Raw genomic sequence first — 22,696 nt, forward strand, 5'->3', positions numbered from 1 at the left:
AAATCAGAAATTATATATAACACTCAGGATCAACGGTTGGTAAGTTTCCTTTTTCATAGCCAATGGCTGAAACTATGTACCTCTACCTAGGTATGAGAAATCACTCAAACCGCTCCCTTCCTTGACTCACTCAAACCCATTTCGATTGAAATTGCTCAAGTGATTTTCACAAGCTTGAAAAATAGGTACATCATAAATGTGATCGAAATTCAAAATAATATCAGAATTCCTTCGTGATTGGACAATAATTTCAAAAAATTGCACGACAGTCAACAATCTATCGATAAATTCAAGAATTAGGTATTACATACGAACTAAAAAATAGCTACCTAATAATTAGAACATGAAATGAGATATTTTGTTGATTTCACTCACCCAGACAGGATCACGAAGTCCACGGCAGCAACTCTGGTATCATCAGCGACATCCACAGCCACAGGATCAGAAGGATCTGATGAGAATACGATATTTACGACGTCTTCAAATCTATGTAGAAATTGCAACAGCTTTTCAAAAAATCACGCAATCGTGATTGAATTTAGCCAAATCCTGAATTCAAACATACGACAGCGTGCTAGAAGAAGCGGTGCCAAATGCCATTTGTTTCTGTTTCTACACTGATTTCAACTAATCTCCGGTGGATAAAGATATGTAGCATCGAACACGAGTAACTCGAAGTCTTCGAAGTCGAAATCATCACGTGTAATCAATATTAATACTAATTGAAAGATAAGATACCTCGTCGAAATCCGATATGGAAGAGAAATTCACCGGAATACGCGGTTATCATACGTACTATCACCATGAAAATTAATGATTAAAAAACATATTTCATACAGAACTTGCAAAAATGCGTGGAACACAATAAAAAACTACGTACAGCTATCGAATTGTTTCACTTGTTGGGTTCTCTTCTTCAGTAAGTATTACGAGTGAACGAATAACTAGAACAATTATTAATTACCGAACAAGGGAACAACGAACAGCTTTAAAATACTAATAATTAAAATTTTCGAATCGGGAATGGCAAATTCAATAATAGAGGATAGCAAGATAGCCAGTTTACTATCTTGCTCGTTAAAATTTCGGGGCTTTGTACCCCCCCCCCCCTTCCATCCATCCATCCATCCATCCATCGACGGTTTTGCGAATCTCATCATGAAAAGTTCACAGTTCTAAATAATATAAAACAACTAGATAAATAAATTCTGTACTCCAGACCAAAAAGTATGGAAGCCCATTTTTTTCGATTTTGCGATTTTCACATCATTGGAATGAGGTTTGCAAGAGCTTTCCAAATATGTGTAAATCGAAAAAAAGGGGCTTCCATTCTTTTTACTCTGGAATACAGAATTGCTTTTTTCAAATTTTCCCATTATAGATCCAAAATTTGGCAAGTTTTTGAAAATTGAGCTTGCAAACAAAATTCAACTTGGAAACTTTTGAAACATTCGGTAAATATTCTTGAAACCACTCGAGCTATGTAGCCTACAACAGATTTTCTCCAAGTAGCAGAAGTTGCGTCAGTCCCGAGAAATCAAACTCCAAAATTGGGCGTGCTGACGAGAAATTTAATCTACTGAAAAAGCAAACCCTACCTGCTCCAATGAGGCGAGAGGGGGAGGTGGGAGAAGTCAATAAAATGATTTTTTTCATTTTTACTAATACATATAATAAAATTTTTTAAAAATGTTTTAGCAAAAGAATACGTCTTTACCCGAGTCTAATTATACTGATTAGTCAAAGAATGACCCATGGTCTTCTCTTTGACTTCAAACTTCTATTGAAGAGGACTTTTGGGACATTCCATGCCAAATTGACGTTTTAAAAATAAATTACTGGTAGTTTTTGGTAATTTTTTGGTAAATTACTGGTAACTTTTGGTAAATAAAATTATTAATTGATAAATTATTAGGTTTTTTGGGGGGCGGGGGGGGGATTACTGGTAATTTTTGGTAAGAAACATATAATTTTTGGTAAATTACTGGTTACTTTTGATAATTTTTAAAAAATAAATTAGGTACTGCCGTACTGGTAGTTTTTGGATTTTTGAAACTGTGGTTAAAAAGCAAATTTTGAGTTTTCTTACTAAAATGGAGGTTTTCTCTGGGCAACAGTTTGGTTTTCTTCTACATAGGTCAACAGAGCAGGCATTGGCTGAACATATAACTCAAATACATAACAGAAGAGGTTGAAAGAAATTCTCGGGTGGCGGCTGCGTACCTTGATATAAGGAAGGCGTTTGACAGTGTAGATCATAAAATTTTACTCATATAGCTAGCCAACTGTGATATCTGTGGGTTCATGCTGGCTTGGTTCAAGTCGGCAAGTCCTATCCAAGTAGCAGAAAGCAAAGACTTAAAATTTGTAATATAGGGAGTAGATGGAGAGATATAAAAGCAGGAGTGCCGCAGGGAAGTGTATTGGGACCAATTCTTTTTCTTATTTATGTTAATGATCTCTTAAAATTGACTTTGCATGGTACATTGTACTCTTTTGCTGAAGACACTGCACTGGTTTGTGCTAGAAGGATGGGAGGGGAACTAAAGAGAGTATTGGAGGAAGATTTGAGAAAAATTTTCCATTGATGGTTATGGTGTCATAAACTGAAATTGAACATATCAAAATCAAAATGTGTGTACTATTCTTTTAAAATAGGGTATGAATGAAGACTACCAATTGAGGAGGTGGAAAGCAAAGCAGGATAAGTCCAACTTTCACTTTTTGTGGAAAAACGCAAAAAACTGCTGTGAAGCTCTGGGTCAACCAAATTTCTCAAACTTAGTCTTAAATGAAAGGGAAGACTCATCATAATTAATCCCCCATATTTTGAACTTCAAAAAATTTGATGAGGGGGCGCCAGGGGCAACTCCTACTTAGCAAATCGTGTGTACAGACATAAATATGACATAAGAACAGCAAAAACCACCACTGCCCTTTCTCAACATGCTGCTTCAATGGGTCATTCCTTTGATTTTGAAAATGTGAAAATATTGACATTCAAAACAAATGTATTAAAACACTGCATCTTGGAATGCATTTTCATAAATCAAAATAAAAATGCCATAAATTTCAGAACTGATCTGGCGAGCTTTAACAAAATATATCACCTTGTTATAAGTTAGGTCTCTCTCTGTATGTCGTTTGTCTATCTGGTATTTACATGTATTTATTTTTATGTGGTTGTTACTCTTCGTTCATCATATTCGTGTATTGTATTTTCAATATGTTTCTGTACGCCGCTGATGAAGGCTACTAGCTTAGCCAAAACGTTCGGTACTACTTTACTAATAATTAAAGCGTGTACCCCATTGGGTAAAAATCTGCAGATGAGACGCGACAAAAAACGCGGCAGGAATTGCAACACTTTCCGCCAATACTTTTCTGCTCATTAATCGGCGCGCGTATTTTTTCACGCGATAAATTCTGCTGATGTTCAATATTGATGAAAAAATGTTGGCACCGCCGGGGATCGAACCTGGGTCTCCAAGTTGGTAGACAACTTCTCTACCAACCTGGCCACCAGAACATGTATCAATTAGAACGCAAAATCTCTATACTATGTGAAAACATACGCGTAAAATACTACATTTACGCTTGTGTTTATAAAATACGCGAAAGAATTACGCCAAGAAACCGGCTAGTAGCATATTTTGTAGCTGGTTTCTTCCAACGCAAAAAACACACCACTTAATTTGAAAGCGTTGTGGCCTTACGGAGAAAATACGCTACAAAATATTATTGTAGCGTATTTTTTAGCAGATTTTTCTTTTGGTGCCCCAATCTGCCTTCTGGATAGCGCTTTTTCACGTGTATATTTGGAATACGTCAATTAACCAGCTGGTTTTGGCGTCTTTTTCGGCGTATGGGCAGATTTTCCCCCAATGGGGTAATGTGTCATACAAGTATTTTTTAAATTTTTACACACACGTAATAATTCTGTTTTTATTAATTTAGAAAGAGTGTCAAACTACAAATACTTGGGGGTTGTAGTCAATGAAACACTCTCATGGATGGATCATTGTTTGTTATTAAGGGGTAAAATGAGAAGTCTGAATTATCTTTTATATTACTTGTCAACATTTTTAGGGAAATATCATTTGAGGAGGATGTGTAACGGTTTCTCCACAGCATGATCCGGATTGGAGAAGCTGCTTCTGTCATCCAAAACGGTTTTGAATCTGGGACTAAACATTCCATCACTAAACCACCAAAGCTAAACCTTAAAGAGAAAGGATTCGAAACCAGTGTGCTGCTTGGTAATTATTTTATTGATATGAGACATTTCTTGGCTCACCACGCAAAACTACAAATTGGTGACCTTGGTTACATATATGATGCGATCGATGATTTACGTACTTCCATAATTGATGCTAAGGAATGTGGCCAAGAAGATAAACTGCTGTCAGTGCTACATTATGCACTACCTATCTGGGGAAGGTGTACTGATTGTTATCTTCAGCCTAACAGGGTTTTACAGCATAGGGCTGTCAAGACCTTGGTGGGTTTATGTAGATAGGTACGCATCAGCCACAGAGACATTTCAGAAAGCAAAGGTACCTGCCTTGAATGATATAGTAAAAGTAGAAACATGTAGGCTAGATAGAAAAATGGGTGGGACAGTTGGCAGGAGAGAGATGCATTCAGGCCTGCGTGGAGCTGGTGAAATGTGGCTCAGGGTACCTAGTTGGATTAAGAGGCACTCTCGGGCACAGTTTGGCTTTAGGGGGCCACAAATATACAATTCCCTACCAGCAACAATTAGGGGGATAGCTAGTGGAAGATTGAGGGACAGGGCCATAAAGAAATACTTCATGAAATAGTTTAGTTTTTGCTGTATTGGCTTATCAATTATCAATTTTTACGTTATTTTCGTTTTTTGATACCATTTACTCTCCACCTCCCCTCAGATATTATTTTGTATGTTTTTTTGTTTTTTTCTCTCTCTCTTTACCATTACCTAAGTATGTTATATTAGCTCTTTCTTTGGTTTCATATGAAATATTTGCATTTTTTAAAATTTCATATGATCGGAAAATGAGTAGTTTCCTACACAGTTTTGTGGTTGGAAAATACGTCTTTAACGCATCTATCTAAACATGTGCGGAAAACAGTTACTTTCCTCCCTAGAGAAGAAAATAACTGTTTTCCCCACATGTTTACAAATTCGAAAAGCCATTTTTTAAAATTTCAGCATTTATTTTCCTCTCATATGAAATTAAAATAGTATACGCGACAGGATTGGACAGTAACGCGATTAACTTGTGCGGTTTAAGTTGCTCGGCTTTGCCTTGCTCCTTAAACTTCGCACTCGTTAATCGCATACTTTCCGCTCCTGTCACGTAATATACTATTAATGCTTGTTTCTGTATTTTTTTTTCTATCATTGTTGAGCTAAGGTTTACTGGCCCACGCCCACCCAGGCTTAGGGATGTCGTTAATTTATGTAGTACGTAAGCTGTCATGGAATAATAATGTTGAATAAATTTGAATTTGAATTTGAATTTGAAACATATAATTTATAATAAACTACCAGTAACTTTTGATAATTTTTTTGCAATAAATTACTGGTAGTTTTTGGTAATTTTTTGGTAAATTACTAGTAACTTAGGTAAGTAATTAGTTGTTTTTGGTGAATTACTGGTAATTTTTGGTAAGAAATGTATAATTTTTAGTAAACTAGGTACCAGTAACTTTTGATAATTTTTTTGAAATGAATTACTGGTAGTTTTTGGTAAATTACCAGTATTTTTTGGTAGATTACCGGTAATTTTGGGTAATCATTTTTTCAAGATTACTCGTTGATTTCGGTAAATTACCAGTAATTTTTGGTAAAAGTGGTGTGTTGGGGAAGTCAGTTGATCTTGCGTAGGTACTGCGCAAGATTTTTCTTTCTTCTCAAATGGTTCGCATTAATTAATCCAAATTAATTACTATAAAGAGTATCTCGGACATTCTATCGGCAAGGCAGTGAAAGCAATGAAAGTAGAGAAAAGGTAAGTTGGTGATTTTAAAAGTGGGTAGTGAAAGTAGTGAATTCAGTCAAAAAGGTACATAGTGGAAAAATGAAAAAATTCACTAATCCGTTCGTTTGTGTTGTTTTTTTTTAATAATTTAATTGAAATCAAAAAATATGTAGGTACCTACTTTTGCATGTACAAAATTTTCTTTCAATATCAATATGTGGGAGTGTAATGATACATTCACTGAAGATACATTGCTTGTTGTCGTTTTCAGTCCAAGTAAGTTATCATTTAAAACTTCAACGTTATCAAATTGAATGATGATGATTTTTTTTTTTTATTAAAATTTTATGTATTCTCGAATTTTAAATTTATGTGTTTATTCTTTTAGGGAAAAAATTTGGCGAAATAACTCTTGAGTGAAGTCATGCCTTTAACGGGAATGGAATAGGAGGGTGGGTAGAGGTATACCTAATATACCTCTACATAATATGTATAAATAAAGATGCAAAACCATTGAGTTGAAATTCTCTTGATCTACTTTTCATTTTGATACGTATTTAAAAATGTTTCGTTTCTTATCATTTATTTGAAAGATAATGACTAATGAGGTAGGTACTTAGTATCTACCTGGTAAGTACATATATCTACTATCTTAATAATTATTCAAAAAAGTTGCACTGTGTGTGATTATGGCACAAGTACACATAGAAATCTACCTATTGTAGATTTTATTGAAAATCGTCAGTCACAACAAGTCAATTTTGTGAGAGGGAGATGCTATTTATCAATTTCAGATTTAATAAGTATAACGTTTCTTAATGATATTATTATTACTAACATATCCATGCACCTACGAAGTTAATATCCTGTTCCCATTTTTAGTAATAGCAATCGTATGCTCGAATTGAGCCCGCCTAGAACTATCTTTTGTGGCTAATGTCCAACCATCGGGGAACATTTTCTCTTCAAAGCGACCTTCTGCGATGGCTGGTGCTATTGTGAATACCATAGAGAGTTCCATTCGCCTCCAGTGATCAATATGGTTTTCATTTGGTATCAGTGAAAACATACAGGGCCATCAATAATAAATTCACAGCAATCAATATCATTAGCAAATCTCAAATTACCATAATGGTCAATAGCTGGACGTTCTTGTAAGAATTTACCTACCCCATGTCCACACACTCTTGGTAAGTTAGTACATAATGTACATAAGTATCCAGCTTACTTTTTTCAGCTTGGCTTCTTGTTCCATTCTCTCTCCTAAAAAATATAACTAAACTCTCGAAAAATTTGCCCCTAGGAAGATATAAGTATGGTCCAGCGATCCCCGAGAGCTTGGAAGGTGAAACTTACTCGTATATGATGCATAGGTAGGTAGGTACCCCCAACATAAGTATTTCCCCCAAGTTTTGGACCTCAACTCTAATTGATTCTTGAGTAGGTAATTCCTCAAAAATCGAAACCAGTTTTTAATTTTTTTCAAACTTGAACCAAAGTGTACGTATGCATGAAGGCTTTTCCCAAGAAAATCAACAGCCCCCTCCCTCAACACCCCCCCCCCTCACATGGAATAGTGTGGTATCTAGGGTTAATAAAATTTGGAGTTTTCATTGCAAGGAAGTGGCGGTTTCTATTGAGTAGGTATAAAAATAGGATCGTAAAAAGATAGGTAGATGATTATGAGGAATGAGACTTGGGAAATAGGAATCGACTAAATAGGATAAAATTAACATCACATTACTAAGCAATATATATCAGAAATCATCTTAAACTAAAAAGATGTTCTACACAAGTGAAGTGATCGAATTTCAAATAACCAAACGATAGCGAGGTAAACTCGTTTCAATTAATTTCATATCTAGAAATATCATCTCACGAATGATCTAGGTAATTATAATTCGTAGTTAGTACCAAAAGAATAAATCAAAAGATCTCGTAATCGAGATATATCAAGAATTTTGAGAAGATATGATAAACCTATCTGAGATCTATATTAATCAAATCATATCGAGGTAAATAAAATAGGTAAAAGGTAAGAAGAAACCTTTTAGCGAGAAGTTGTTAAATTAAGAAAAAATAACTGTTGCTTCTCAGTTTTCACTATTTAGGTATTAGTGCAAAGCTTTTCAAACACCAATGCCTGATGATGAACACTTGATGTTTGAAAAGCTTTGCACTAATAAATAGTAAAAACTGAGAAGCAAGAGTTATTTTTTCTTAAAATAGGCAAGTCTCTAATTAGACCATTTCATATTTACATAGGTATATTCTAAAGCCTTAAGTATAATGAAGGCATATCTAATAACCTGAGGGGACTTATGAGCTCTCACCACATCTCGATGCAAAGCATCGTCACCTGCACCTCAGTGCCTTGGGCTTAAGCAGCTATTTCCGGAGACATTTCAAAGTGGAAAGAAAAACACAAGTCGCGTAAATCGAATCAAATAAAAAATCAGTTCAAACTTCAAATCATTGTAATGATATTCGACACATTACAATTACAACAAAATACAAATCAAAAGTAAATCGCGATAGAACGCACAAACATACGTCTAGCTATATTTTCATAAATCAAACAAATTAGTAGGCTTTTCTCTCGATATTCAAAACCTCAACGAACTTCATTTCTGCCTACTAACGCGACCTCTAGCTTCCACTTTCTCAACCTAGTAGGATCATACCTATCTAACATAGTTTCCTATATCGCAATAGGGTTAATATGGCATGGCATGCAACTGCTATATTATTAAAGTAACTGTCGGAGTATTATTAATAATGTTGTAATTTTCAACTGAAAATAATGTGCTTGAGAGTCATTATTCACAAGCTCCTATTAGACCAGCTTATATCACCAATAAAAGATGTGATAATCCTAAATTTGGAGAAGACCACGTTCTGCGATCCAGCCTTTCGATTATGGGAAGACACCCGCCGACAAATTACCACAAAAATATCCAATGAAATCAAGAACTTGGAAGGTATGGGGCAGTGAAACACCCCCTCCCCCCTCCTGCCCTCAATTTTTGGGCAAAATCAAAATTCATATGGGTGTCGTTTTTATACATATGAATCAGACATGCCAAATCTGAAAATTAGGTTGCATTTTCATTTTGATACATTCGGGACAAATTGAACTGTAAAAATAGGCTTTCTTACATTACAAAAAAAGTACATATCTACGAGTACTAGGTAGGTACCTACACCTTATTGAGCTTTGGAACTGGAAATAGTGCCATGCGATTTAGGATTTTGATCACTGATACTATATATTTACCTAATTGTTTATACCAAACTATACTAAGTATTCAATTTTATTTAATTTTCAATTATTCATTATGTATATCGCTTGTTCTGACTTACTTACCCCCTAAATTAGTGCTATGGGGTAAGTCAGAAAAGTGAACATTGATAATTGTGATTCGACTTCATCGATGTGTAATATGTAGAATGATATGTTTTCGAGGTCGTAGAATCCGAATCTGCAGTTATTTTTTTTGTAGGAGTGGGGGGAAGCGTGGGGAGGGGAGAATTTCAAATGTTTCCTACATTATCGTGTAATATGTCCATTGATATGTTTTCGAGGTCGTGGATTCCGAATCCGCAGTTATTTTTTTTGTAAGGTGGGGGGTGAGGCGTGGGGAGGAGAAAATTTCAAATACTGATGTTCAAAGTTGACAGTTTTTTATATAAAATCGGAATTCAGAACATGTTTTGAAGAAAAAAAATCCTATACATACAATCAGGCAATATCGTGTGTTCTTTTTTGCAGGGTGATGTCAGATGTGTATTTTGGAGTGGTGTATACTATATTTTGAGGATTGTTTGTTTTGTTTTCTCAGACGATGATAATTATTTTTTCTCTCACATGAGTTTTTTAATTTTTTACAAATACATTTTGTACTCTAAGGTACAATAAATTGCCAGATGAATTGTTTTTCTAAACTTACCACAAAGACAGCCAAAATGCCACTATGGAGGAATTAATAGGCAGGAGGGGGAGATTTCTACAAATCGTCATTTTCATACACATCCGTGTTTTTGAGCGGAAGGTAGGTACCTAGGTATTTAAAATAATCATTAGTTAGCTCATTTCATTACTACTGTCCCAACTTCATCAGGGCACAGTGGGCCACAACCCCCCTCCCCAAACGGTGATACTTAAATATCACTCGACCCTAAAAACAAACTAGCTCAAGATTCGAATTCTGCGACCTTGAAAACATATCAATCAACATTTTATACAATAATATAGGCAAAATTTGAAATTTCTCTTCTACCCTTGCCTCGCCCCCCACCCCTGCGAAAAAAGAACCCCAGATTTGAATTCTACGACCTCAAAAACATATCAATCAACATATTACACAAAAATTTGAAATTTCCTCTCTCTCCCCTTGACTCACCTCCCACCCTTACAAAAAAAAAAATAACTCCAGATTTGAATTCTACGACCTCGAGAACATGCTATTCAACATGTTACACAATAATGTAGGAAAAATTTGATATATTCCCTCTCCACACGCCTTAACCCCCTCTTCTACAAAAAAAATGACTCCAGATTTGAATTCTACGACCTCGAAAAAATATTATTCGACATATTACACGATAATGTAGGAAAAATTTAAAATTTTCTCTCTCCCCACGCCTCACCCCCACACCTATAAAAAAAATAACTCCAGATTCAGATTCTACGACATCGAAAACATATTATTTGACATATTGTACATCGATAAGGGTCGAATCCTAATACATATCACCAATTAATTTTGTAGATTTTCTGACTTACCCCAAAGTTGTGCGAAAGCTACTGTGACAATCGCGCTCAAATTTTTACCATAGGTAAAGAACCCTTATGGGAACCTGCATAACAAATTTCAGCCATATTGGTTCATTAGTACGAGAGTAACAGCTGATCAAAATTGAAATAGCGAAAAACCGTTCTGACTTCCCCGGTGCACCTTACTTAATTATTGGAGTAAGGAAGAAGGAGGATGTTCTGGACAAAATCTAATTTGAACAGTTTGACTGTGCCTAACATTTTTTCCCCCCAAAAGTACGTGGTATTGTGATACTACATTCGTGTATTTTCTCTAGCGATTGCCAGTTTCAAAAAATCCATTATAGAATGGCAATAAATTTTTTCGATTTTTTGACTTACAGTTAATGTGTTTTGTAAACAGTGCCTGTCGAAATAGCCTAATCAAGAGAAGTAAGTACATGTAAAAGGCAGACGTTGTTTATTGGAGATCAATTTTAACGCTAATGTGTCAACAACACCTACCGAACCGATGGACCATTTCTGTAAGTTAGTAAAAAGTGTACCAAAAAAATAAATCAAAAAATTCCCCAAAAATGTAACTTCCTCATCAATATTAACCACATGGTTGTTGTGGATTACAAGATCTACAGAAGTACATATCTACTCGATGACGATATTTTGTAGATACTTTTGTAGACCATATAATCGATATCGAAATTCAAACCGTCTTGCTGATGCCAAAGTTGATGACAATTATTAGATCAACAATAGTAATAACTATACAAGATCAAAATTTTGTAGATGCTTTTGTCGATCTTATAGCCGACATCAACTACGGATCAACAAGACGACCTGAATTTCGATATCGATCATAGGTCTACAAAGGTATCTACAATATATCGAAATCTTGCTCATGACTGTAGATACAAATGTAGACAGCTATGACGACCATCAGCATTTTCATCATAGTTTTTGAAAATAGTGCCAATTTTTAATCAATTATTGTCGCTACGAACTGGACTGCTGGTGGATTTCAAATCGTTTTGGAGCCTCCAGCAACTTCTTAAAAATACCTGAAGCCTCCAGCAGATTTTTGAAACTTTAAATTTTCACAAAAAGTCATCAAACTGATATGGAAAGCTGAAATTTACTCTACACTCCAATTTTAACTTCCTCTGAAGACGACTTCAGATGTGTTCAAGTCATATTAGAGCCTCCAGCGACTTTTTTGAAAATTACTGGAGCCTCCAGTAGATTTTTGAAACTCGAAATTCTCACAAAATTCCATGAAATTAGAGTTGTAAAGCTGAAATTTATTCTAAAAACTAAGTAATTTCAATACGCTACGAAGTACTGCAGGTGAATTTCAAGCCGTTTTGGAGCCTCCAGTGACTTTTTGAAAATTCCTGAAGCCTCCAGCAGATTTTTGAAGCTTTAAAATTTCACAAAATTTCATCAATAATGGAGATGGAAAGCTGAAATTTACTCTACGCTCCAATTTTAACACCCTGTGAAGACGACTTCAGGTGGGCTCATTGACGAGCGACTTTTTTTGAAAATTACTGGAGCCTCCAGTAGATTTTTGAAACTTGAAATTTCCCCAAAATTTCATCAAACTGAGATGGAGAGTCGAAATTCATTCTGCAAACTAATTTCAATACGCTACGAACTGGACTGCTGGTGGATTTCAAATCGTTTTGGAGCCTCCAGCAACTTCTTAAAAATACCTGAAGCCTCCAGCAGATTTTTAAAACTTTGAATTTTCACAAAATTTCATCAAATGGAGATGGAAATATGAAATTTTCTCTACATTCCAATTTTAACACCCTCTGAAGACGACTTCAAATGTGTTCAAGTCATTTTAGAGCCTCCAGCGAATTTTTTGAAAATTACTGGAGCCTCCAGTAGATTTTAATTTATCAAATGAAGTTGGCAACCTGAAATTTACTTCACAGACTACGTGATGGTTTCAAATGGTTTTGAAGCTTTCAGCTACTTTTAGGAAGTTTCAATTTTCCAAAAAAAACGCGATACAACCTTTCAAAAAGTCGCTGGAGGCTCCCAAACGACTTGAAATCCACCAGCAGTCCACTTCATAGCGTATTGAAATTAGTTTGCAGAATGAATTTCAACTCTCCATCTCAGTTTGATGAAATTTTGGGGAAATTCCAACTTTCAAACATCTACTGGAGGCTCCAGTAATTTTCAAAAAAGTCGCTGGAGGCTCTAAAATGACTTGAACCTACCTGAAGTCGTCTTTAGAGGGTGTTAAAAGTGGAGTTTAAAGTATATTTCAGCTTTCCATCTCAGTTTGACGAAATTTTGGGGAAATTTCAAGTTTAAAAAATCTACTGAAGGCTCCAGTAATTTTCAAAAAAGTCGCTGGAGGCTCTAAAATGACTTGAACCCACCTGAAGTCGTCTTCAGAGGGTGTTAAAATTGGAATGTAGAGTAAATTTCACATTTCCAGCTCCATTTGATGAAATTTTGTGAAAATTTAAAGTTTCAAAAATCTACTGGAGGTTTCTGTAATTTTCAAAAAAATCGCTGACGGCCCCTAAAATGACTTGAATCCACCAGGAGTCGTCTACAGAGGGTGTTAAAATTGAAGTGTAGAGTAAATTTCAGCTTTCCAGCTCCATTTGATGAAATTTTGTGAAAATTTAAAGTTTCAAAAATCTACTGGAGGGTCCAGTAATTTTCAAAAAAAGTCGCTGGAGGCTCCAAAACGACTTTAAATTTACGTACAGTATTTCGTAGCATATTGAAATTAGTTTATAGAATAAATTTCAACTTTACAACTCCAATTTCATGGAATTTTGTGGGAATTTCGAGCTTCAAAAATCTTCTGGAGGTTCCAGAACTGCTCAAAACGGGTTGAAACCGTTTTCAATCGATTTGGCATGTCGAAAATTGGGTATATCCCAAATTTCAGCTTTCTTGGTCAATTTGGTAAAATTTTGATTTTTTCCCTAGGTCATTTTTGGCCTAAATTGGATTTTCAAAAATTCACTAAAAATCGAAAAACGCACTTTAGCACTTTAAATTTTCACAGGTGATAAATTGTTGCATGATCTTTCGATCTACCTTTGTAAGGTTTGAAAAATTTCGTGCAAGTCCTATATTGAAACGCACAATCTGCGATTTTGGCTGACCTGTCAGTCAAAATGGCCGCCATTTCGTATGTAAGGCCAACTTTTTTTTGGGCAAGTTTTCTTTAAAATGTTCCTTAGGAGGATGTCCCCTTTGAGAAAAAAGTTGTCCCGGAGGATCGGCGGGGGGGGGGGTGCAATTACTTCTATTGTTATGTGCCGGACTATCTGGAATGATCCTTTTTTCATTTCTCAAAAAATTTGAAATAGTTGAATTAAACAGCTTCAAAAAACGACAAACTAGTGACCATAAATTATCAGATCACTCCACAATTTGAGCGAAAAAAAACTCAATAATGAACCAAAAGATTCAATAATTGAAAGATTCCAAACCAATAAGATTCCTTATACGTACAAGGGACAAGACCACAGCAATAAAAGAACGAAAATCACCCAAACTCAGCTTACGTAGATGAAAAAAATCTCACCACATCTACAAAAAAAAAAAAAAAAAAGGCAACAACTACACCGACAACACGGTAAGAGATACCTGCATTTCTACGTAGCACGCCATAGCAGAGCAGATCAGAGAACTACACGAGCTGCAGAGAGGTGTGACCAAACGCGGCTAAAAGCCACAGCAGCGACGACGGTGGCTTAACACTAGGTAAATGCAAATGCCGCCTATAAGGACAGTAATGATGTTATTACCGGTTCAAAGGCCATGAATGTGGAATGGCTTTTGATAATGGCGAATACGAAACCACTTTACACCTACTACGGTGCCTTCGGGCGCCATCCGCGCAGCGAAAACCCTCAAATTTAACAGCACTTCTTGCGAGCAAGACGAAACGGCGCGGCGGGCGCGGCGCTTTTAACGAAGCCTCTTTTTCTCAAAGGTACAACGGTCTGAATATATAATACGGCCTAACAAGCTGTAGGTAGGTACCTCTATACTCCTATATACAGTAATGGCACACCGAGAGTGAGACACACGGCGATATAAGAGAGAAAAGTGCAAACGGCCGCGCTTCGTCAAAAAGAAAGCTTATTATTTCACAGCAGCCGCAGAGCTGCGAGGGAGCTGCCACCGCTGCCTTGAAAATATTCGCGAATGGGTAAAGTGTAAAGTCACCACAGTGAGTCGACATAATATTATATTCTTACCTCTAAAATACTGGAGTTGTAGGTAGATGTGATGTAGAAATTTCGAGTGTGTACGGATGCTTGTTTTTATATGGTCAAACGAGGGCAATTATGAAGTGTGTGGTTTTCCTATAACAGAACATCTCACATACACAGGTAGCTGGCCAGATTGAGATGGGACGCGGGTAGTGGTAGAGAAAGAGTCATCTGCGGGCAGCAGCGTATAGTCGTCTTCGTGTTTTGGCATTCAACCATGAAATTCTACATTAGCGCATATTTTCGCGATGTTCGGCGACAGTATAAATTAACGATAAATATCGCATTTCTGCAATTCGATTCGTGGTTCGTCGCTTCGAATATTGACCGCAGTCACCTTTCGTATATTTCTCCGCAGATACCGAAGGAATACTGCTGCTGTCACCGTAGTTGCTGTGTTGTGTCGCCGAGTACCTATATAGATACGTTGGTTGGTAAATATTTGATTTGAATTAAGTAAGCTGGGTACATAAATAATACGAAGATTTCAAGAAAGTCGCCAATATATTCGAATGAGTTATACTTTCGCGAACGTATTAGCGAAGGTGTATCGCCATCGCCAGTACATTTTATCAAATGCTAATCAATTCGCAGAACCTAAATTTTTTATCCGAGGCTGTAGTTCTGACAGTAGCTAAATACATGTTAGGGTTGTCTACAGGTCATAAAAGTGTTTTTGTCGACTGCTTTTTCTGAGATTGAATGGTTTGAATATTTTTAATCTCATCCTTCTTCCTAGGAAAATGAAAACAATTAAGTAATATTTTCTGGTTCATTTTTTAAACAAATTTTAATCTGTGGATTAATTGGTTCATCTTAATAAAAAAAGAACTACTTAATGTTTTCGATTTGTCCCCCCCCCCACCTCCTGGAACTTGGTCCCTCACTCAGATCCTGATAATGATTTGATTCATTGAAAGATTAATTTGATTTTTCAAATTTTGTTATAACTGTATGAGTTGAACTAGCCAAGATTATTGCTTGAGATTGATTACAATAATTCATCAGTTGATCAATTTCGACGTTAATTGGCAATTGCCATAATGAAATAAACCATACCTCAGACAAGCAAGGTGTTTTTCTGGAAGAAAAGTCATAGAATTCTGAGAGATTACATTGAAAAAGCCCACTTAAGGATAAATTGCACCCCACGTCGATCCTCCGGGACAACTTTTTTCATAAAGGGGGAGTCCTAAGGAACATTTCTAGCCCTTGTACTTAAAAAAAAGGTGGCCCTACATACAAAATGGCGGCCATTTTGATTGACAGCTCAGCCGCGAAAGCTCAGATTTTGCGGGCTAGCACAACATTTTTTAAACTGTACAAAAGTGGATCGAAAGATCAGGCAAAAATTTGTGAATTTTTGAACATCAAATTCAGCCCAAAAATGCGAGAAAAAAATCAAAATTTTACCAAATTGACCAAGAAAGCTGAAATTTGGGATACGCCCTATTTTCGACATGCCAAATCGATTGGAAACTGCTTCAAACCGTTTTAATAAGCAGTTCTGGAACCTCCAGCAGATTTTTGAAACTCGAAATTCCCACACAAAATTTCACCACAATGGAGTTGGAAACCTGAAATTTATTCTGCAAACTAATTTCAATACGCTACGAAGTCAACTGCAGGGAGATTTCAAGTCATCTTGAAGTCTCCGGTGACTTTTTGAAAATTACTGGAGCCTCCGGTAGATTTTTGAAACTTTAAATTTTCTAAAAATCTCATCAAACGGAGATAGAAAGTCAAAATTCATTCTGCAAACTAACTTTAATACGCTACGAAGTCGTCTGCTGGTGGATTTCAAGTCGTTTTGGAGCCTCCAGCGACTTTTTGAGAGGTCGTATGGTGTTTTTTGGAAAATTGAAATTCCCAAGAAGTAGCTGGAAGCTTCAAAACCATTTAAAACCATTTGAAACCACCATGTAGTTTACTTCATATCGTATTGAAATTAGTTTGCGAAGTAAATTTCAGCTTGCCAACTCTATTTGGTAAAATGTTCCGGGAATTTCAAGTTTCAAAAATCTACTGGAGGCTCCAGTAATTTTCAAAATTTGCTGGAGGCTCCAAAATGACTTGAACCCACCTGAAGTCGTCTTCAGAGGATGTTAAAATTGGAGTGTAGAGTAAATTTCAGCTTTCCATCTCCATTTTATGAAATTTTGTGAAAATTTAAAGTTTCAAAAATCTGATGGAGGCTATAGGAATTTTCAAAAATTCGTCGGAGGCTCCAAAACTCGTAGCGTATTGAAATTAGTTTGCAGAATAAATTTCAGCTTTCCAGGCAACTCCGTTTTGGTGAAATTTTGTGGGAATTTCGAGTTTCAAAAATCTGCTGGAGGCTCCAGAACTGCTCAAAATGGTTTGAAACTGTTTCCAATCAATTTGGCATGTCGAAAAATAGGGTATATCCCAAATTTAAGCTTTCTTGGTCAATTTGGTAAAATTTTGATTTTCAAAAATTCACCAAAAATCGAAAAACGCACTTCAGCACTTGAAATTTTGACAGATGATAAATTTTTGCTTGATCTTTCGATCTACTTTTGTATAGTTTGAAAAATGTTGTGCAAGTCCTATATTGGAACGCAAAATCTGCGATATCGGCTGACCTGTCAATCAAAATGGCCGCCATTTTGTAATGTGGGGCCACTTTTTTTTTTTGAGTACAAGGGCTAGAAATGTCCCTCAGAACTCCCCCTTTAAGAAAAAAGTTGTCCCGGAGGTTCGACGGGGGGGGGTGCAATTTATCTTTAAGTGGGCTCCCCGACTATAAAGAAAATGTCAAAATATCGAATTTGCCATAAAAACAGAAAAAATGAAAGAATGGAAGAAGGGGTGAAATTTGAAAAAAAAAGCTTTTCGAGCAATTTTGTAAAAGCAGGACTTATGTTTGGCAAACTTCGAAACAAAAAGAGGATTTTTTAAGACAGTCAAAGCAAAGGCAAAAATCAATGCTTTTTGGGCATTTTAGCGAAAAAGTGAAAATTTCTGATCAATTTTGGCAAAAATTACGACCATCTGATTATTTTATTAAAAAATCACTTCCTGAGAATTTTGATGAAAAAACATCGCAACTTTTCGCCAACTTTCCAAAAATTGACTCTCTCTGACATTTTGTACAAAAAACGTATCTTTTTTGACAATTTCGGCAAAAGCAATGACTTTTTGAGCAATCTTGGTAACAACACTGATTGTATCAAAAATGGACACTTCTAGACTTTGACAGAAACAAAACAAAGCCTTATAAGCAAGTTTGACCAAAAAAAAAAAAACAAAACAGGACTTTTGGAACAAAAAAGAGGACCTTTTTAAACATATACCTAAGACTGAAATCTAATTGTTCTTGGTGGTTTTGGGTGGGGGGGGGGTTGCAAAAATTTGTAAGGGGAGAAAAAGTACATTTTTATTTCCTCTTGAGGAAATAAAAATATTTCTAGCTTCTTTTGCGAGCCGTGCACCTACCTAACAGACCGCGTACCTATCTGCTACGTCATGTATAGGAACGTGGTTAGGTAGGGACTCGTATGCTATTTCTATAACTTACGATGCGAGAGCTCTTGGTGTTTAAAATTCAGTTTGTAAATGCGTTCGGTGGCAGATACAGCTCACGTAGTACCTAGCCATTAGCTATGGCTTAGGTATTACAACCTGGTACCTACTTACTTCGGTAGGTAGGTATGGAGTGAGGGTGCTCCTGTCTCTAGGCTATTCTCGTGCCCGGTACCTAGGGGTATAGGATTGGTAGGGTGTCGACGGGATAATCCCAGGGACCTTAGTCCAGCTATACTTATTTTTGTTTCCTTTTTGTATTTCGTTTTTTTGCCTTTTCTTTTCTTTGTTTTACCTCATATCAGTTGTTGTCATATTCATCAAATATATGAGTTCTATCAGTACTCTGGCAGTGCTTAAGTTTTTTTTTATTATACCGAAAAGCGAATGGCGAGGCGGTAGTTCGCCAGACATTCGCGAATCTGCTTGACAGATAGGTCTTCCCGTAGGATTGTGTTAGGTTCACTTACCAAGTGAATAGTGCTCTTAGCCAACCTATGGGTTGTATTTAAATGAGTCAGTAAATCTGGGTGCGCTACACAAGTCTAGTGGTCACAGATTTTATTGCCCTTCAAATTATGGACTTACAACTAATTTTACATATTATTTTTTGATATTTCTCAACCTGGGGGGCTTACCCAAGGGGACCAACATCTTTTGGAGGACGAACATAGTTTTTCTTGAAACTGTGCTTATTTGGAATAATTCTGCGCATACATGAAAATTTTTTGAAAAATTTCTACAAAAAATATCAATTTTTTATCTTTTATTATTTTCCCCAAAGGGAGGAGGGCTCTATATAAGAGAACCAACATCATTTTGGGGGTCCAACGAAGAGTTTTCATTGAAAAAAGAGTTATTTAAAAGAATTTTAATATGGGAATTACTTTATTATTATTTACAGTCAAAGTGTGGAAAGATTTTGATTCATTTTTAGTTTTTCGATTGTTTCAACTGTGGGGGGGGGGAGGGGGACTCCTCACCAGGGGGCTTTCCTATGGTTTGAAGGACTGGGGAATGTTTTGTCTCCGAAAGAGGATTTTTTTGATTTAGAAATTAAATGGGTACCTAATTGAACTTTACGAGTATGAAATAAAACATTTTGAACAAGTAAGTAATTAATTTTGACATTTTTTTCGAGTGTGTTCCTGTGAAGTTTACGTAGAATTAGAGTTTTATAACTTTATAAGGATTTTGAATATTTTGCTGCTACCTAGTTTAATTTTTTTTTGTCAAAAACTAGTTTTTTAAAAGCTTTTTTGGTTTTTCTATATTTTTTATTGTTTTTTTTTTTATGTAGGTACATTGGAAATTTTATAAAGAAACGACGCGACAATGAAGTTGAAAATTCCTAATTACGAAATACAGTTGATGATGAACCGAGTAATGTTTTCTTACAATGAATCGGAAGCATCAGACGCTATGGTGAAACTTGTAGGAGAATCTTTTACAGAAATCACATCGCTTGTGAGAATCGAACGAGAGCGCATTAAATGCGATAGCACCATCTGTGAATGAGTCAGTTAAAGAACTGGATAATCTCCACGCATTACACGAAGTCATGTGCTCTTGGCTTGAAAAATTTGCTGTGGGGACGAAAAAAGATTTTGACCCTCATTTGGTGGAACACAACTTCAAGTGAGCTTTATTTATATCGTTCTAAAGGAATGTAAGGTGGCACTCAGGAGATTCTTAAAGAAGTAGGTACGCGTAAAGAACGGAAGAATTGATATCGTATTGATGACCAATGGTGTCACGAATATTCCTTCTCTCAATAAGTAAAATTACATATTAGGTACAGGCTACATACCTACTCGTATAATAAGTATGTAGTTATTATTAGAATAGCGTACCTATTGTAAAAAATGAGTACCTATGGTAAATAGATAGAATAATGTAATAAGCTGTAAAGCATGGAGAGTGATGTGTAGGTATATTTTTTTGGGTACTAATTTATAAATATTGAGATTCCTCAATGCAGATATGTAGAAAGGACTAAATTTCTTTCAGTTTTAATGCATAGTTAATTATATAATATGGAAGGAAATATATTACCTATTGACAATTTCAAGTTGCAGAATGCTAGCAACGTTGCTAGCATGACCATGCTAGCACCGTGGCACCATTTTGAACACCTTACTAGCATATCCGCTAGCAAACTGTTGCTAGCATAATGCTAAGAAAGTGGTACCAGCACCACGCTAGCATCATTTTTCTAGCATTATGCTAGCAACAGTTTGCTGGCAGATATGCTAGTAAGGTGTTGAAAATGGTGCAACCGGTGCTAGCACAGTCATGCTAGCATATTGCTGGCATCTGCTGGCGTACAATTGGCATAATTATAGCAGGGAGACTAGCATTGCGCTAGCATCAATTTGCTCGCAAATGAACCCCTTGAGGGTACCATCACAAAATCTAACTACCTTGTACCGTCACAAAATCTAACTACCTTGTAATTTAATATTTTTTTTTCAAAACCACCTGGAAATACCACTAAATGATTACACAAATAAGAATTTTGGCGATTTACTCAATTTTGAGGAAAATGCTCAGGTAGTTAGATACTGTGATGGTAACCATTGGTACACGTCACAATATCTAACTACCTTTTTTTTTTCGCTGAAAATACTCAGGTAGTTAGATACTGTGATGCATAGGCGTCACAATATCTAACTACCTTTTTTTTTTCGCTGTAAATCGCGGGAGGATGTGTGCGGTGGTTCTCCACTACGACGAGGAACATTCTCGTGATGTTAAGAATGCCAAATCAACGAATCAATCTATTTTATTTTGAAAAATTATGAAAAAATTTGCAGGTATGTGTTGTATGAATTCATGTTTTGTTTCCTTTTTTTTTTTTTTTTGTACAAGCAGCTACAATATGCTATAATTAGCTATAAAATATGTACCAAGTATAACATTCGAAAGCTGTTACAAAAAAACAGGTAACTACACAATGACTAGAAATAATTAGAATCCATATTCCTCCCATTCTGCAAGATGGCGAAGCAAAAAGTAAAACGTTTCCCCTACATTTCAGTTCCTGTGTTTATTTTATTTTTATAATAATCAACCATTTATATTTGACAACCTATGGTACAAAAAATTTTAATTTTATACCTGCAAATTTTTTCATAATTTTTCAAAATAAAATGGATCGATTCGTTGATTTGGCATTCTTAACATTACGAGAATGTTCCTCGTCGTAGTGGAGAGAACCACCGCACACATCCTCCCGCGATTTACAGTGAGAAAAAAAAGGTAGTTAGATATTGTGACGCGTATGCATCACAGTATCTAACTACCTGAGTATTTTCAGCGAAAAAAAAAAGGTAGTTAGATATTGTGACGCGTATGCATCACAGTATGCGTATTTTCAGGGGGAAAAAAGGTAGCTAGATATTGTGACGCGTACCAATGGTTAGCATCACAGTATCTAACTACCTGAGTATTTTCCTCAAAATTGAGGGAACCGCAAAAATTCTGTTCCCTCGCCACATTTCTGGCAATTTTGCAATATTTTCAAAAAAAAAATCCAAAAATTGCGGGTAGTTAGATTCTGTTATATTACCCTAGTTGAGGTGCCCAAAATAGTACTACTGGTCCTAGCATGCTCTTGCTAGATTTTTGCTAGCACATCCTAGCATGTGTGTAATTAGTATACCTAATGCTAGAAGTATATTAATTTCTTTAAAAGATTGTAGAGCATTCTGCTAGTAAAATTGTCAATAGGGATAGGGATATTAACTGGTAATGTGTGAAATTTGTTCAATTTCAAATTGAATTCATTTTGAGAGATGAAACTCCACCCCTTACACTAGCCATCCATAAAGGGGGAATATGTTATAACATCAATGGTTTCAAATATTTTCAGAAGATGCAAAAACATACGCTGAAAAAGGAATTAAAAAGTGAAAAAAGTTTAAGGAACTGCCTACAATCTTGCTTAGATTTTGCAGAGCTGATTGAAGCTTTTGTAGATAGGTGTTACCCCATGTGGGCTGGTCATAGAAGCGCGAAGTCCTTTACCAGCGAAGTTTGGGGAATGGTTTTTATGAATATTGAAGAACCCCGTGTTTTATTTTTGAAGAAGGAGTTACAGAAAGCTGATGTTTCGGAAAAAATGATCACAGAAATAATCGCTAAATTTT

The 22,696-nt window shown here is 35.9% G+C and overlaps 1 protein-coding gene across 7 annotated transcripts in view; it reads right to left on the bottom strand.

Moving 5' to 3' along the window:
- Positions 1-22,696, bottom strand: part of twz (BTB/POZ domain-containing protein twz) — a 376,456-nt gene that overhangs the window by 232,662 nt on the left and 121,098 nt on the right. For 2 of the 7 annotated variants that reach the window (XM_065364341.1, XM_065364343.1), the window contains exon 1: positions 8,300-8,544. The exons of 1 other annotated variant lie outside the window; for it this stretch is intronic. In XM_065364341.1, coding sequence (XP_065220413.1) covers positions 8,300-8,319 — 20 coding nt within the window. In that variant the 5' untranslated portion in view covers positions 8,320-8,544. Of the gene's footprint in view, positions 1-375; positions 957-8,275; positions 8,545-14,984; positions 15,414-22,696 lie in introns of those variants that run through there. 4 more of the 7 variants (XM_065364349.1, XM_065364346.1, XM_065364348.1 and 1 more) reach the window with 4 other exon arrangements.

This window comes from Planococcus citri, chromosome 4 (genome assembly GCF_950023065.1).
Source record: "Planococcus citri chromosome 4, ihPlaCitr1.1, whole genome shotgun sequence".
NCBI lineage: Eukaryota > Metazoa > Arthropoda > Insecta > Hemiptera > Pseudococcidae > Planococcus > Planococcus citri.